This window comes from Dipodomys spectabilis, unplaced genomic scaffold (genome assembly GCF_019054845.1).
Source record: "Dipodomys spectabilis isolate Male_0828 unplaced genomic scaffold, ASM1905484v1 ptg000132l, whole genome shotgun sequence".
NCBI lineage: Eukaryota > Metazoa > Chordata > Mammalia > Rodentia > Heteromyidae > Dipodomys > Dipodomys spectabilis.
This window is the reverse complement of record NW_024870809.1, coordinates 2,606,258-2,623,476: the sequence shown is the minus strand read 5'-3', so window position 1 is coordinate 2,623,476 and position 17,219 is coordinate 2,606,258. Positions and strand designations below refer to the sequence as shown.

At 38.0% G+C, this 17,219-nt stretch overlaps 1 protein-coding gene across 2 annotated transcripts in view; it reads right to left on the bottom strand.

Annotated features, from left to right (window-relative positions):
- Positions 1-2,242: 2,242 nt before the first annotated feature.
- The window catches only part of Dcx (doublecortin), a 96,569-nt gene continuing 81,592 nt past the window's right edge, over positions 2,243-17,219 (bottom strand). The window contains exons 6-7 of one of the 2 annotated variants that reach the window (XM_042690071.1): positions 11,828-11,922; positions 2,243-2,303 (exon numbers count right to left, since the gene is read on the bottom strand). In XM_042690071.1, the coding sequence (XP_042546005.1) occupies positions 2,247-2,303; positions 11,828-11,922 (152 nt within the window). In that variant the 3' untranslated portion in view covers positions 2,243-2,246. The remainder of the gene's footprint in view (positions 2,304-11,827; positions 11,923-17,219) is intronic. The other variant, XM_042690072.1, reaches the window with a different exon arrangement.

Genomic DNA, 17,219 nt, shown 5'->3' with positions numbered 1-17,219 from the left:
TGCTCCTAATTCTCATAGTAAAGACCATAAAGCTGCCTGGGTGTCTATTTCCTTGGCTGAAAATGAAGGCCTGGGGTTAAATGAGATCTTGACAAAGGCCAGAGTAGTTGGGGAGGGTCTAGCTAGAAGATTAAAAATAGACCTTCTAGCACTCTATCCCCACTCCCACCATGTACCAATTTTCCCTAATTAAATATAAACTTTCTGGGAGGCACTAAGGAAACCCTGAGCTTCTAGAAAGAAATAGGGGCTGAGTAAAGTGGACTTCTAAATGGATTTGAATGTGCCTAAAATTTAAAAAGGGGCATAATTTAAAACGTCTCATATTATTGAATTCCTCAATAACTAGTGTAACCAGAAATGAGTACTATCATCATATCACTTCTGAACAAAAGATATTTCTAGTACCTAAGGACATTTTATATTTGTCTCGGGATAAGAAGCTACCCCTCCCACCCTGGGTTCCCCCTGTATATCAGCAATGCACAATTGGTGTCACGAAGTTGCCACTATTCCAGGTTGGGTTATCCTGTACTACCTGTACTATTTTCTGATCATGAAGCAGTTGCGGATGTGCATGTGTGTGCAGGCACACACAAACATACACCTGCATACACATACACACACACACACACACACACACACACACACACACACACACAGAGCACAAATTCATTCCACTTATAATGGAGGGACAGCTGCAAGTCATTCAGTAACCAAGCAAAAACTTGGTTTTGAATGCTACACTTTTCAAAATATTAGTATAATTACAAAAAAAATCAAGGAAATTGTCATAATAGCAAACACAGTACTGGCATGCATGGCTTTCACCTAAACTTAGTTGACTGCTATTACGGGCTATGATTATAGACAAAAAGTAGTGTTATGAACCTGTACCTCAAAGACTAAGAACTATTTCAAATGATCAGTCCATTGTAAAGAGAAATCCTTTCTAACATTAAAGACAAGTGAAAGGTTTCTGTGTCTTCAGTATGAAATATTAGGATTATAGATAAAAAGAGTTGCTGAAAATATGCCATAACATCTCATTTAAAATATAATTAGAATGTCTGGTCCACATTGAAATTATTATTAATGTAAGCACAACTGTCAAAAAGCTATCAAAAGACTGATTCTATTGAATTGCCCTTTGCTATTCATTTTATTTTCTCCTGGAGATTTCTGTTTGGCAGTGACTGCATGATTTCTAAACTACATTATTCTTCCATATTTTTTTTGGTAAGTTTTCTGCATGTGTTTTTTAGACAAAAGAAAAATCACCAGTTTATAAAAAAGGAGCCTGAAGAGTGTGCTCCTGAAATACAGGCATGTTTTATAAAAAGGATACTGGTTTCTTGCTATAAAAATCGACCAAAAGGTGTCAGACCTGAAAACAAATTCTCACAGTGTTTTCAGTGTTGGCTGTTTACAAGGCATTCAATAGAACAGAGATAGATGGATACCACATAGTTCACATAATAAGTTGGTATGTTAGGCAGCCTCCTTGAGGAATCAAGTATATGAAGTCCCTTACCCAAGACTCGTATCAATTGCTTATTGATTCCAAATTGTCCCATTAGAATAGAATGATTGACCAGGAATTCATTGTGCTTTATAAACTCTACTGAAGTGTTTTCGGCATTTGCTGATTCTGTCACACTATTTTTAGCTATTTCTGCACCATGGTCCTAACAATCTTGTATCACAATTATAAGTTGCTGGTGTTTGTCCCCCTTGTCAACCAGCATTGGTGCTAGACAACAAGTTGGGAGGGGGGCAAAATTAAGAGTGAAAAGCAAGGCTGGGGAGCTGCCTTGCCAACCTCAGGAATCCTCCTGCACTGTTAAATTTTAAGACAAAAAGAACTTAGCTTTATCACTATTGAAACTACCAATGGGTTTTTGTACCCCATGAAAACATTTTGGGGGCTATGCATCCCACAGAAGTAAAGCTGTCACGTAAGAGCAAAGTGCTCAGTAGAAAGTTCATGGACTAGCACATTTTGCATTCCTGGAATGTTACCTTAAAAGATGGCTATCAATCTATCTCATAACTGGTAACTGTGAATTAGTGGCCCAGAGGAGAAGTCACAGGAAAGTAAACTCAAACATATTGCAGTGTGTTTTGAAAATAACAACAACAACAAAATTTGAAAGCACCAAGAGTCCTGTTGGATATTTGAGCAAAGTTACCCTACATTATTGGTAGGCCTGCATTATACTTTGGACTCTGTAGTCATGTCTCCTTCACATGGAATCACCGAGTGAATCCGAATCATCCAATGAGAGGGGAAGGTACAGGTCCTATAAGAAGAGAAGAGACAAAGTTAACTTTCCTTTTCTTTCACCTTTCAAGATATGGAATGATTGTTTCATGTTGTTTTCTAATTAGTGTTTTTCCTAATTTTTATTTTGTATTTTATTTTCAACAGAAGTTGAAAAAGATATAAGAAGTATCTATGCAGTGATGCCCCATTCACTCACTTTTCCCCATGGGTAATAGCTTGCAATTTTAGTTATTCTCATTTGTGTGTGTATGTGTGCATGTATAATCTTGTGTGATTGTATCATGTGTACAAATACAGAACTGTACTCACATAGAGCTCCCTTGTATTACCCTTTTATAGACTTATCTTCCCTCATCTCTATGCCTTGGCAACAAATAATATACTCTATCTGTACAATTTGCATCTTAAGAATGTTGTATAAATGGAACTATAAAGTAATATTTTAGGATTCATCACTTTCACTCAACATAATTCCCTGAAGATTCATCCAAGTTGTTCTATGTATCAGCATTTTGCTCTTTTATACTGTAGAGTGTATTCCATGGTGTGGATATAACACCTTTTGACCATTCACCTATTTAATGGCATATGGGATGATTTCAGTTCTGTGTTATCTGATATAAAACTGTGGTAAATATGGCTGAGTGCCTGTGACTCACACCTGTAATCTTAGCTGAGATCTGAATTCAAAGCAAGCCTGGGCAGGAAAGTACATGAGACTCTTATCTCCAATTAACCATCAAGAAGCCAGGTGACATGGCTCAAGTGGTAGAGCCTTGAGCAAAAGATCTCAAGGACAGGTCCTAAGCCCTGAATTTAATCCCCAGGTCTGGGATAAATACCCCAGAATATGGAGTTAAGACTAGTCAGGTGTACATAATGAGACACCATCTGAAAAAAATACATACTTTGTAATAGACAATCCCATGAGGTCTCTTCCAGCTCTGAGACTATATAACCAGTGGCTATTCAAAGGAATACTGAATGATTTAAAAACACATCAAAGACAACCATAGAAAAATAAACTCAAGTCTCATCAACTACTGTCCCCTCCTTCACTGTATATAAGGGTTTAACAAACTTTTTTGTAAAAGGGTAAGCAATAATATTTTGGACTTTCTCTGATGGTCATGTACGATCTGTTTCACAGACGCTTCTTCATTTCGTTGAGATTTATTTCTTTGTGTCTCTTTAAGATGTACATTTTTTTTCTATCAGGGACTATTTACACAAAAATATAGTGGGACTCAGGCCAGAGGGGTAGCTGTCCTAAATGATCACACAGAAGTTAATAACAAAATAATAAAGATGTAAGAGGCATAATGTGAGGAATAATAACATTGTAACAACATGTTTATAAAATTGAATTAAAGCAAAAGAATATATAATAAAGTAGTCTATGCAGGGATTTAATTCACAAATGCTTGAGTAATATTAAAATTCAATAAGAGCCAAAATATTTTTGAGCTTGGCATCCAGAAAGGTGGAATAATACCATGAAAATTTGTTCTTCCATAAATACAGTGACATTAGTAAAGTAACTTTTTTCAGAACTCTGGAAATGAACTGAAGGTTTGCAAAAATAAAAGCAGAAATGGTCAGATAAGTTGATGTTAGGCGAAATGAAACCCAAGATAAGGACTCAAATGGTTTTTCTTTCTTGCTATTGTTTCTAGCATATTTATAAGATGATTTCTTTGTTGCTTTGTATGTCCCTCCCCACAGTATAACCCCTGTTTTCACTGTATTTGATGTTGGTATACTTTGGGGAGGGGAAAAAACAAATCATTTAAATAGGGATACAAGTGGGCCCATTGCAACAATGAGATGTACAAGACGTTATGTCAAAAAACAAACTTTACAACTTTGGTGCAGGGGGGAGGTGAAATGGGGGGGCGATGGAGAGATGGGAAGGGATGGGAAGGGGAAACAAAGGAGGAGGCTACAATGCTTGATAAGAAATGTATTCATTACCTTGCTCATGTAATTGTAACCTCTCTGTATGGTATTTTCATAATTAAAAAGAGGTATTTATTGAACAAAAATGTTTGAAACTTGTAATGATACTATGATTTGTGGTGTCTTAGCTTGTCCTACTTTCATGCTTCCCATTTCCAGCTTCACAGTACCCTTGAAAATCAGCAGCCTCCAATATCCACAAAAAGCAACCTGGGCATCACTGAAGTTGAGGAATCAGAGCTCAACAATGACATTCTCAGAGAACTGTCACACTTTGGTCTGTGTTGGAGCACACTGGAAACTCTACCTTAAAGATTTCTTTATTTGACATAATTCAGAGCACACTTATTGGAACAGTATTTTCAGGGTGTGTTAAAAACAGATACAAGTGTTTAAAAATTGTAGTTGCCTGAAGGTGGGCAAAAGGTGGAACAAATAAAGCTGCTTCAGGCCTCATAAGGAAAACTGTATAGAAGTAGCTCTTCATTGGGAGCTTCAAAAGCTTCTAATATATATTACTAGGAATCTAGAAGGTCAGGCATATGTTGAGGCTTGGGCATATTCTCAGGAAAGAGAAGCTCTAGTTTTTCATCTCTGGCTAACCTTGAAGTCCTATGCAAGTAGCAAGTTAAAGGCTGAGGGAGAGATTCCCCGATCCTCAGCAAAGACTGGGAGACATAATTGCATAGAAATATTTAAGGAAATCAAGAAAAATTACTTTTGTTTAAAGCCATAATTATCAGATATAAAGGAAAATAATGAAGATATACCACATTACACTGTGGTAAATATGGCTGGGTGCCAGTGACTCACACCTGTAATCCTAGCTGAGATCTGAATTTGAAGCAAGCCTGGGCAGGAAAGTGCATGAGTCTCTTATGTCCAATTAACCATCATTGAAAATGTGGCTCAAGTGGTAGAGCCTTGAGCAAAAGATCTCAAGGACAGGTCCTAAGCTCTGAGTTCAATCCCCAGGATTGGCACATATCCCAGGACTGGGATAAATCCCCAGTAAATGAAAATAGAATTCTCCTAATATAATTTTATTAGCTACTGTCTTTGTGTTATACATTAGATCTCTAGATTTATTCAATTTACAAAATTGCTTTGCATCATTTGACCTACATCTCCATATATATGTATATATATATGAATATATGAATTTTACTTATCCAATTGGAATAATATGGTATCATTTGTAAAGGAATGGAAAGACCTAGAAAAATTATGTTAAGTGAAGTAAGTCTGGCAGAGAGAAAAAGGGTGTATATTTTCCTTCATATATGTAAGCTAGAATTCTTTTATAAACTAATAAGTAAATATATTAGGTGGTATGCAAGTGAATACAAATGTATTAACTGAAATATGGTAGAATGTATTAACTGAAATATGGATTCAAGGGAAAACTAAAAGAACGTAATGCCTTAGAAAGGCAGAGTCAAAGTTCAACAAAATGAACACTAGGACGCAAGTACTTGGAAGGGGTGGGGTGGGGTCATAGAGAAAGGAGTTGGCAGAATGAAGAAGAGAATGCAGTCAAGAATTCAATGTATATGTTACAAATGAAGAAAAGTGAGGGAACGGGTGGTTTGGGAGGAATGGGTGAAAATGTTGAAAAGGGTGACATTGAGCAAGATGCATTGTATTCATAAACTGTTAAATAGCAACCTCTTTGTATAACTACTTAAGATAATAAAACATTAAAAAAGAATACAATCATATACAGCAAAATGCATGCAGGGATGGATAATTAACATCATAATATTTAGAATGTAATAATATGTATAAATGTAAGAGGGGTTGTAGTAGTTTTTCTTTTTAATTTTATTTTTTGTTGGACATGGGGATTGAACTCAGAGCCTAGGTGCTGTCCCTGAATTTTTGCACTCAAGGGTAGCACTCTACCATTTTGAGCCACAGCACTACTTTTGGTTTTCTATTGGTTCATTGGAGATAAGAGTCTCAAGGAGGCTGGGAAGGTGGCTCAGTGGTAGAGCACTTGCCTTGCATGCCTGAGGCCCTGGGTTCGATTCCTCAGCACCACATAAGCAAAAAGAAAAAAGCCAGAAGTGGCGCTGTGGCTCAAGTGGTAGAGCCCTAGCCTTGAGCTGAAGAGCTGAGGGACAGCGCCCAGGCCCAGAGTTCAGGCCCCACGACTGGACCCAAAAAAAAAAAAAAAAAGTCTCAAGGACTTTTCTGTCCTGGGCTAGTTTGAACCATAATTCTCAGATCTCAGCCTCTTGAATAGCTAGAATTATAGGCATGGGCTACTGACACCCAGCCAGTTTTATTTTTTTATTTTTATGAATTTCATAATTTCAACATACATATTATGAAACTCTCATCTGGTAGAAAAATGACAGGATTAAGAGTCATAATTTTCAGTTGATAAGCCTAGCTTTGTCTTTTAACTTACGCTTTCAGGACCTTTACTTTCTTTAGCTGAAAACTGAAGGAGATGTGGACTATCCGATCTCTAATATTCTTTCTAGTTCTCAAATTGTTTAAAGATGCAATTCCAATAATTGCATTTTTCTTTAGTTACACTAAAGCACATGAAGTGAACTGAATATTCTCGTTGGTGAACTCCTAGAGTAATTTTCAGGCAGTACACAATGACTTTACAAAATTTAGAGGCCACTGTGAGTCTTACCACAATGAACCACTGAGTATCAACATCCACTTCTGCTCTAACTTGTTCAAGTAAAAGACACTTAGTGGAACTGATTTATGGAAATAATTCTATGAGAATATTGTTCCAGACTTTAGCTCAGACAAAGTAGTAAACATCTAAGAGTGTAGTAAACATCTAAGAGTGCAATGATGACTTAAGGTAGGTATGGATAAGGCTATGGTGAAAATCCATGAGACTAGACCTAGGTATCAACTTCTGAACTTCTGATCTCCCTATTTCCTATTGATGATTTATTTCCAATTTATACTTTATTTTCTTGTATGGGTAGAAGAGTGTTCAGGAAAAGTCATTGTCTCTGAATTCTGTTTCTGTTGACTGATATGTAGAAATACAGAAACGTGCATATCGCTTAACAATACAAATAATTTGCACCTGAAATTCATTTGCTTAGTCCCTTGGAGCCCTAAGGAACAAAATGTTTATAACAAATGCAGCTGTGCTGGCAATACTACTGCATTAGAGAAAACAAAAAAGTTGGTCTGTGGTCCAAGGAACTTATAGTCCAAAGAAAGTCATGAAAGGCTTTTGAGAAATCTGGCTTCTATTCCACATTTTCTATTTCTTGAATGAGCCCTGAACGTTCATGGAGGTGTGGCTTTGTTCTTATGGACGTTTTTCAAAGCTGGAATGCCTGTTCTCTAAACCAACAATCAAAGCCTTGGAGATCCTATTTAAATGTCATGTCTTTGAAAATTGTTCCCCATCTCCTACCCTCCCCAAATCAGATGTTTTTCTTACTCTGCTTTTTGCACCTCGAATCCTTTTATTACTCTGATTTCAAGGTCGAAGTTTTGGTTTGTTCATCAAAATATCTCTCCAATCACATGGAGGAAGATGAAAGAATCTGTGTGTGTGTGTGTGTGTGTGTGTGTGTGTGTGGTGTGTACAGATAGATGTTCAGATAATGTATTAAATATATTTTCTTCAATTTCCTAAGTGGAATGCAGTAACCTGAAAAAATTAACTGAACAGAAGGTTTTCTCTGTATTTCTAGATTTTTTGAACATCACCAATAGGGGACTATCTCCAGATGGTGGCTTCAATAAATTTTTCTCCTTAATCTCTCTATAGTCCTTTCTTCAAATCAATACAGTAGGAATGCTAATCACCCCACAGTGATATTATGATATTCCTCCACAGGAATATCATAATAGTGAATGAGAAAATAGCATCACAGAAGGTTAAAGCAGTATAGAAAAGCAAAATGTTGTTCTCATTAACAACTCAAAGATTTACTTTGTGTCCATATCATAGCACTTGAGTATGCGGACTTTGGCTAACCCCATTGCAGCTGCATTAAAGAGTATTCTACATGAGCTGCTCTACAAGAGAAGCCAAAACTCTGATTACAGTTTAGGCCTGCCACAGCCATCAAAAGTTACCAAAGGGATGCTGGGATTTCAAGATTGTTTCCAAGTATGCAGAAGGAAAGTCATGGCCTCAGCCACCTGCTTCCTGTCTCCAACATGACTCACACCTTTCAGGTCCATTTGGACAGAAGTTCAGATGAGATATGTTAAGGGCCAATGTCCAGAGATATTGATGGTGTTAGGCTCAGAGAGCTGGCTGAACGGAGTGGTGTGAAGCTGGAAACTGAGGCACAAGGGGATCAGAGTAGCCACAAGACATATTTTTTACCTCATTCAGAAAAATCAGTTCAGCCTCCATCACTGGTGGTATAAAACATGAAGCTATTGCCTCTTGGTAAGGTGCAGTGGGAGGGATGTGATAGCATTTACAGATATTCCTGCCCCAAATGCATCACTTGACTCTAGTCATGAGAAAACATAAGACAAGCCCAAATTGAAAGAAAGAATGAGGTAGTCATGGCTCATACCTGCAATCCTGGCTACTCAGGAGACTTAGACCTGAAAGATTAAGGCTCAAAGCCAGTCTGGATTGAATTCTCTTGTTAACCCGCAAAAATGCAGGATGAAGGCAGGGCTCAAGTGGTACAGTGTCAGATTTGAACCAGCAAGCTGAGGAAGAGTGTTCAGTACAAAAAAAAAAGAAGAAAAGAAAAAGGAAAACAGAAGTCTACCAAATAATTACCCTATGCTTTTCATTCCTACAATATACTTTCTTGAAACATAAAGGTTCAGGAAATTTCCAAATTACAAAAGAATAAAATGACATTGTAACTGATTATAATTTATGATCCTAGATTAGATCTTAGACCAGAAAAATAACATCACTGAAGCAATTGATAAAGCTTGAATATGTGCTGCAAAATGATGATAGTATTAAACCTCATAGCTTTGGTCATTGTACTGTGATTAGAAAAGAAAATGTCTCTTTTATTAGATATATGGAATATTTAAAGGTAAAAATGCATAATGTTTGCAATTTAATCTCATGGTTTTGGAAAATAGTAAAGTGTAATGAGTATATATGTGCTTTTGTATGCATGCACATAGAGGTAGAACGGAAAAATAAATGTGGCAAAATATAAGTAACTGGTAAATTTATATAAAATTGATATAGCTCTTCTATAATCTGGAAGTAATATAAAGATATGTTCATAAAAATAGCACGGCATACAAATATAAGTGTTTATTTTAATACTTGCTCTAGATTTATTACTTCATGTTTGTATTATTGACTAAAAGAATAATTTTAATGCCAGGTACCAGTGGCTCACACCTGTAATCCTAGCTACAGAGAAGCTGAGATCTGAGGATCACAATTCAAAGCCAACCTGGGAAGGAAAGTATGTGGTACTCTCATCTCTGATTGACCACAAAAATCTGGAAGTCAAGGTGTGGCTCAAGTTGTAGAGCTCCAGACTTGAACACAAAAGCCCAGGGACAATGCCCAGGCCCTGAGTTCAAGCCCCAGGAATGACACAAAAAAGATTATTTTAAAAATCAAATGATATATTGAAAATTCAACAATGAAGGAATCAGTAAGGTCAGACAATTCTGTTACTTTCAGTTCTACAATGGTTAAAATGTTTTTAGAATTGAAACCCCACTTACACACACACACACACACACACACACACACACACACACACAAAGCACAAGTGCCTGCAAGAACAACCAATAAAAAGTTTGACATTGTCAATACTCACTCACCTTAGTGGACTTAGGGATGATCAATCCTCAGCCTAAATAAACTGGACATGGATGATTTAAACTGACTGAATGTACAGAGTAAATGCTCAAGTTGCCTCTAGCATTTTGGAGTCAGTGCTGAGTAAGTGATGGAATATACTTAGGAAAGTGGCTCTTCCCAGAAGAAAGGTGGGGGGGGAGGGGGGTTTGATTGGGTGGGGGGAGGGGGGGAGGGTGGGAAGGGAGGTGAAGGGTAAACAAAGGAGGAGGCTGCAATGCTTGGTAAGAAATGTATGCATTATCCTGCCCATGTAATTGTAACCCCTCTGTACAGTATGTTCTCAAATAAAATAAAATTAAATTAAAAAAAAAAAGAAAGGTAGGGCATAAAGGCATAGGGAAAATATAATGGAAGAAACATGGTGGTATGGGAGGTTCTTTAAAGGCATTAGAAGAACAGATGTAGGTTGTTCTATTTTGTAATGTCCATATTAGCAAGGTTTTCTGCTCATCAGTAACTGAAAACTGACTATAAATGCAATTTTCATCCATCTTTTGATATCTGGGTAACAGTCTATAAAACAGTTCAGCAAATCTTGAAGCCAAACAGCTCAACAGAACAATCAGAAAGGTCAATACTGGACGTTAAAGAGGTTATTAAAGGGGGCTGGGAATGTGGCCTAGTGGTAAAATGCTTGCCTAGCATGCATGAAGCCATGGGTTCGATTCCTCAGTACCACATAAACAGAAAAAGCCAGAAGTGGTGCTGTGGCTCAAGTGGTAGAGTGCTAGCCTTCAGCAAAAGAAGCTCAGGGACAGTGTCCAGGCTTTGAGTTCAAGCCCAGGACTGGCAAAAGAAAAAGAGGTTATTAGAGGAATGGAATCGCATTAGCAAAGTAAGAGTCAGATTAACCTGGAAATGAAGACTGATGTAGAGAAAAGGAAATGAAAATGGATGTCAGAGTGTAGTGTACTATTAAATTCTAACAAGTGATTTTTTGTGTGAAAATGACAATCTTAACTTACATAATTTTTTCCTTATTTCCATGTATAATTGGCTTTACCATAGCAGAGTTCAAGTTACCAACACAATGTCACTGAACACAGAATGTGATGCATACAATGTGCTCTTAAGAGATAGTTTTGAACTGACTTCAGAATACCACTTGTGATGACTTGGGTACCTGTTTTATAACTAAGTTGCCCTAGGAAGTAACTTACCTATCTCTGTCTCATTTTTCTTGTATGTAAAATGGCAACCTTATACCACTGAGCTATGCCTCCAGCTCTTATACTTCTATTATTTTAATGATGTATTTATCTGTGTTAGCACAAAGGGTCTTAATGGTGACTATGGCCCTTGCAATACATTTGTGCAAATATTTCACATACTGCACAAAAATCTGCCTGCTAATAAACAGTGCACAGTGAAAGTAGAGCCCTTTGGTTATTGAAGTCCACTGAATTGAAAGGGAGTAACTTTGTGCAACTTTTCTTTGAACCACTATCACATTATTTCCTTTGTTAGGTTACCTGGTGATAGAAGCTTCCTTCAACACCTTCTTTCTGTTTCACTGAATTAAGGAGACAAGAGCTAAACCGATGCCACAATCGCGGTTTGGTTACACCATTACTTCAGAATAGGCACTTAAGATTATAACTAGAAATTTAGACCCTGTTGGGATTCTCAGGAAATGAAGATAATGGAGGCAGATGAAATGGAATTCTGCTGTCACTGTATGTTGAAGTAGAATAGATAAGAAAACCTCCACCCATCCAATAAAGAAACTGAGTGCAAAGGGGTTTAGTAAGGTATAAGAGACATAATACCTTGTGCTTCCGGAGACTGCCAGGGCTGGTGGGAGTGGAGATGGGAGACTGCTTAGACTTGGGAGTAGACAGCTGGCTGCTGGAGGTTCCATTTGCTAGCCCAAGGCAAGAGAAAAAGGATAAAAATCAAAAACATACAAAGGGGTAAGTTATCATTCCCTCCTAAGACATTAAGAACATTTAAACAAGGCACACATACAAGTGATTTGATGAGCAGAACGAGGACATAAAGACGTTCCTCCAAAGGGAAAGAGCTGTAATCCTCAGTTCATTAGACTTCTGTGCAAAGCAAGGCACATCCCCTTCCCCTCCCCCATGCCCCCTTCAAACCTTTTTCATATTCATTCCCAGGTTTGACCCTACATATGTGAGAAGTAGCCTAGCAAATTATTATTTTGTCTTGCATAATTTTATAGAGAAAAAAGAGAAACCCAGAGAGGTTGTGTGCCTTATATTAAAGGGGTAAAAGTATGGGTGATCTGGGCCTGGGCACATCATTTTGGTGGCATGTAATTAGGCAGATGCAGGAAGACCCACTGTCAATCTCTGTCTATTTTGTCTGCTCATTTCCTACCAGTTTGTAGACATTTTCTAGTTTCTTTCAATGCCTCCCCCTCCCCCAGCCCCTAGCAACCACTAATCTACTTTTTTGTCTGTATAGATATGCCTGTACCAGGTTCATCTTCTAAGATTTCTCAAGTGTTACCTCCAGCCCTCTGAATATAATTCATGCTCTGAGCTCCAATAATACCCTTTGTATGGCTCTGTCTTCACATTAAACTTTATCCTCGCCTGCCACGTAACATGAAGTAACTTAATCATTTCTGATACCTCCTCATTTAATAGTTTGCCTCCCTTAGAGGCAGTGCTCCATAGCTGTTGGCTAAAGGAATAAATGTGAAAAAAGACAGTCTTTCCAGGAGCTATGAGAGATGACTAAATGGGCACTTAAAACCCGTAAATAGGTGCCTAAGTGCTCATTTTTCTGCTCACTTCCACTTGAAACAATGTGCTAGCAAACACACTTGTATCTCTTTCACCTCCATTATTAATGTTCATGTTCTGAAAAACTTAGGAGTTACTAGCTCAAGTGATATGGAAAGATTATATCTTCAGGAAATATTCATGATAACAGCAGTGTAAACTTTATCTGTGGGACTAGCAGTTACAATTTAGGCCATTTTGCTACTTAGACTAGCTCTTGCTCATTCTTCTGCTCACTCTCTCTCACTCTCTCTTGCATGCAACATGCCCTCCCCTCCTCTCAACCTGTTCCAGATAGAGGAAGTATCAGACAGAATTCAAATGTAGCCTATGTACATTATTTTTTGTTTTTGGCATTCCCTCCTTAAAATTATTTGCTTCAAGGAATCTTTCCATTGACAATTTTCTGACAATAGTTAAGGAGAAAGATTGTAAGGCTCTGACAAAGAGAAAGGAATCAGAAGGTAAAAACAGACACCAGAGCTGACAGCCATCTTCAAAGCCTCTATCCTACTTGATTTGGTTTAATTGGAAAGTGGTTAGCAAGAGCTTGTGTTCATTTTGCAAAAAAAAAAAAAAAAGTTGGGCAAACACACAATGCCATGAAACAATAGAAGGCAGAACAGCCAGAATGGCAAAACTACCTTCATGCCACAGAGCTGTCTGAGAAGATGGTATTTGTGCCCTGTCTGTCACCTCTCTTAGATGATGCCTTTCAGCTATGTAGCACAGTTGCCAAGCTTGGCCCCATCTGGCCTTGTCTTAGTGACTTCTCTGAATGACTGTGCTTGTCCTTGCCCCAGCACACATCCTTAGCAACCTGGCTCTGTCTGCCTTTCCTGTCAGAACGGACCAGGACAAGCCTAAGCAGGAAGGATATTAAGGCAAATAGGCTAACTTACCTCAAAGACAGGGATTTAAATATATGAGGAGAAAATAGGTCCCCAGGAGTAAGGATTAGGTTGGTGGGGGATGGCTATTCCCAAAGAACAATTTTCTGTTTCATTAGTAAAGTGAGCAGTTACCAGGAAGGGAGGGTTACAACCACTGAGTTTCCACACTGTGGACTCCCTTGTCTGGAGGCTGTAGTGATTGATCCCTGAAAATTAAGATGCCACTGATAGGAAGTTGGGGGTAAGTGGTTCCAGAGATTGTGAATAAAAAGTCCTATAGAAGGCAAGTAAGGCAAATTTTATTATCCGAATGGTTTCAAGAAGGGTCAGCTTAGCATTTGCTTTTCTCTCAGCCTGTAACTGGGATCAAACTGACTTAATGCTCATTGTTCATTCACTTAGCCCTGGCTTTCCATCTCACTCCATTAGTTTGTTTTTCTTTTGGCTGTTTGTTTTTGTTTGGAGTTTGAACTTAAGAGTCATGTATTTACATGAAGCACACCTCCAGTTGTTGGTTGTTCTAGGGTATTAACATTTTGCTCAGGATAGCCTTTAAGTCATAATCCCACTAATTTCTCCCTCCCAAAAAGCCAAGTTTACAGGCATGAGCAACCATGATAGGCCCTTCCTTTCTTTGCTGATACTAATACTAAACCCAACTAAAAACCAAATCCACTGATTTTAATTTGATGTCTTTTCTAAAATATTGCTCAATATGAATACCATTTACAAAAGTCTATGATAACAATTTCATAGTCCATTTACCATTGTAGTTACTATTCTACATTTATTTTCAAATTGTTTTATTATCCTCATGATAAACCTGAGAGACAATTAACAAAGATACAATGGGTTACAATAAAAATTATAAGCCAGGCACTGGTGACTCATTCCTATAATCCTAGCTACTCAGGAGGCTGAGATCTGAGGATCAAGGTTCAAAGACAGCCCGGGCAGGAAAGACCATTTTTTGGGGGGGGGGGGGGGGTCCGGTTGTGAGGCCTGAACTCTGGGCCTGGGCGCTGTCCCTCAGCTCTTCAGCTCAAGGCTAGTGCACTACCACTTGAGCCACAGCACCACTTCTGGCTTTTTTTTCCTTTTGCTTATGTGGTGCTGAGGAATCGAACCCAGGGCCTCAGGCATGCAAGGCAAGCACTCTGCCACTGAGCCACCTTCCCAGCCCAACCATGAGATTCTTATCTCCAATAAACCACCAGAAAACCAGAAGTGTTGCTGTGGCTCAAGTGGTAGAGTGCTCGTCTTGAACTGAAGGGCTGAGGGACAGTGCCCAGGCCCAGAGTTCAGGCCCCAATGACAAAAAAAAAAATTAAAAAATAAATAAATATAAAAATAAAAAATAAAAATTATATATTATAAAAGATATAATGGTTCTGATCAGGGTATACCTTGTTTAAAGTGTATAAACTATTACTTCTCCTCCCTGTGTGGTGGTTTCCAGGATCTGATCACAGAATCTATTTCAAGATGTCTAAACAATTACCCATCATATATCTCCACTGTGATCTTTAGTGACTCATTTTCTGTCTAATATTGTCTCATCTCCTAAAGTCTTATAGAGGGACATCTCAATGCATAATTCAGCCACCTCATCATTTTTTCATATTGAGATGCTTTAAGCTGTCCTTCATTTGAACCCAAAGAAACTGTGTTTCCTGTTCACATATACAGGGAGATTTTCTTTTTTATGTATACATTTTATTGTAAAAATACTGTACAGGGGGGTTACAGTTACATGAGTAAGGTAATAAGTACATTTCCTATCAAGCATTGTTACCTCCTCCTTTGGTTTTCCCCATCATCCCTTCCCTCCCACCTCCACAACTACATTCTCCCCTCCATCCCCCCCACCCCCGGCCTTGCCTAAATTGTAAAGTTCATTTTTCAACTAGAAGGCAATCCAAGTCGTTTCAAGGTGGTTTAGCCTTACTTCAAAATGAGACCAAGAGAGGCAGACCCTATGGGTTTTCACATGAATATCTATTCCCTGTAGCGCTTGGGTTAACTTGGCCAATTGTTTTTGCACAAAGAAATCCTTTGTCCATCTCCTTAGCCCCATCCATTAGGAAAGCAAGAATAGAGAACCAGAAACTGTTCTCAATGATTTGGTCATTGGGTTGCTATTCATGCCAAACAGAATCACATAGGTTCTGAGATACTGTTAGATTAGATAAAATTTGAATTTTAAATCTAATTTTCTAATGAGTCTTATGAAGTTGTGAATCCTTTCAAGAAAAGGGAGGAGTGAACATTTCACCTATACCCAACCCTGCAATATTTTGATACAGATGAGTTTTTCTCAAGAAAAGGACTCATGTTAAGGGGACTGGAAGTGTCTAGGTTGTTTGCTCAGGCCTGACAATGCTATCCATACTCTCATTTCTGTCCTGCTGAAGGTGGTTCTGCTCAGAGCATGTTTGTAGAACAGGGAGCCTGAGTGATCTTGGGCAAGTCACTTAATCTTCAGTTTCTTCATCTCTAAACAAGGCTAACAATACTACATATAAGGTTGTTTTAAAGATTAATTTATAGATTGCAGTGATAATAAAACTATGAAGTTTTATAATATAAATTTATATTAGCTATGCAAATATCCAAATAAAACAAATGCCAACACTACAAGATACTTGTCATATTTTTTTTCTTCTTAGTACCTAGTACTCCACTAAAACTTTAGAGATTCAATTGTACTTAAATACAAGTCCTTGGATAGAGTAGGCTAATAGGACTCTGATTGTAGGGATGGGGCAGCACACCTCATGCACTATGTGGTTCTCAGTGGCCTTCACTGTTTTGTCTAACCCAGCCATATTCTAAGGTCTCTCCAATAGTGATAGAAAAGTTGACTTAGTTCTTTCAGCTAAATTGGACATAAGCTGCAGCATTAGAAAGAATCACATTGGAGAAGGAATCTAGGGAGGTTTTCAGCTTCCTCCAATCCTAACAAGTCCAGCTCTTCTACTTAGAATGACATTAGAGAAAGTGATAGAATATGTAAGATGGGACACTGGAAACAAAGACATATTACGTATGGCCTATGTGCAAAGCAGCACAAAGACACCATACCACCCTCCATGGTATCCCACACTTCCCTGGCCAGGAGATGGGAAGACAGTAGGAAGCTGTCTGCCTGCTCAAACAAACTGACTTAAGAAACCAATCAAGCCACAGGAAAACCAAACACCACAAGCAGACCAGAGACTCCACCAAAGCACACAGCATTTAATTCATACAAGGAATTGTTACCCTGAACTGCTCTTAGCTGGAGAAGAAAGGGATTAACACAGTAACCACTAATCATATGTGGCTGCTGATCATATGATATGTGGCTAGCCAGATTGTGTCGTTAAGTAAAATACAACTCAAACATCTCGATAATGTCTTAGGTTGATTATATGTTGATATTCCAATATTTTGAATACATTGCTAAACATTTTCAAGTTAATTTAACTTTTTCTTCTGACTTTTAGAAATGTGGTTACTAACAACTATTAAAT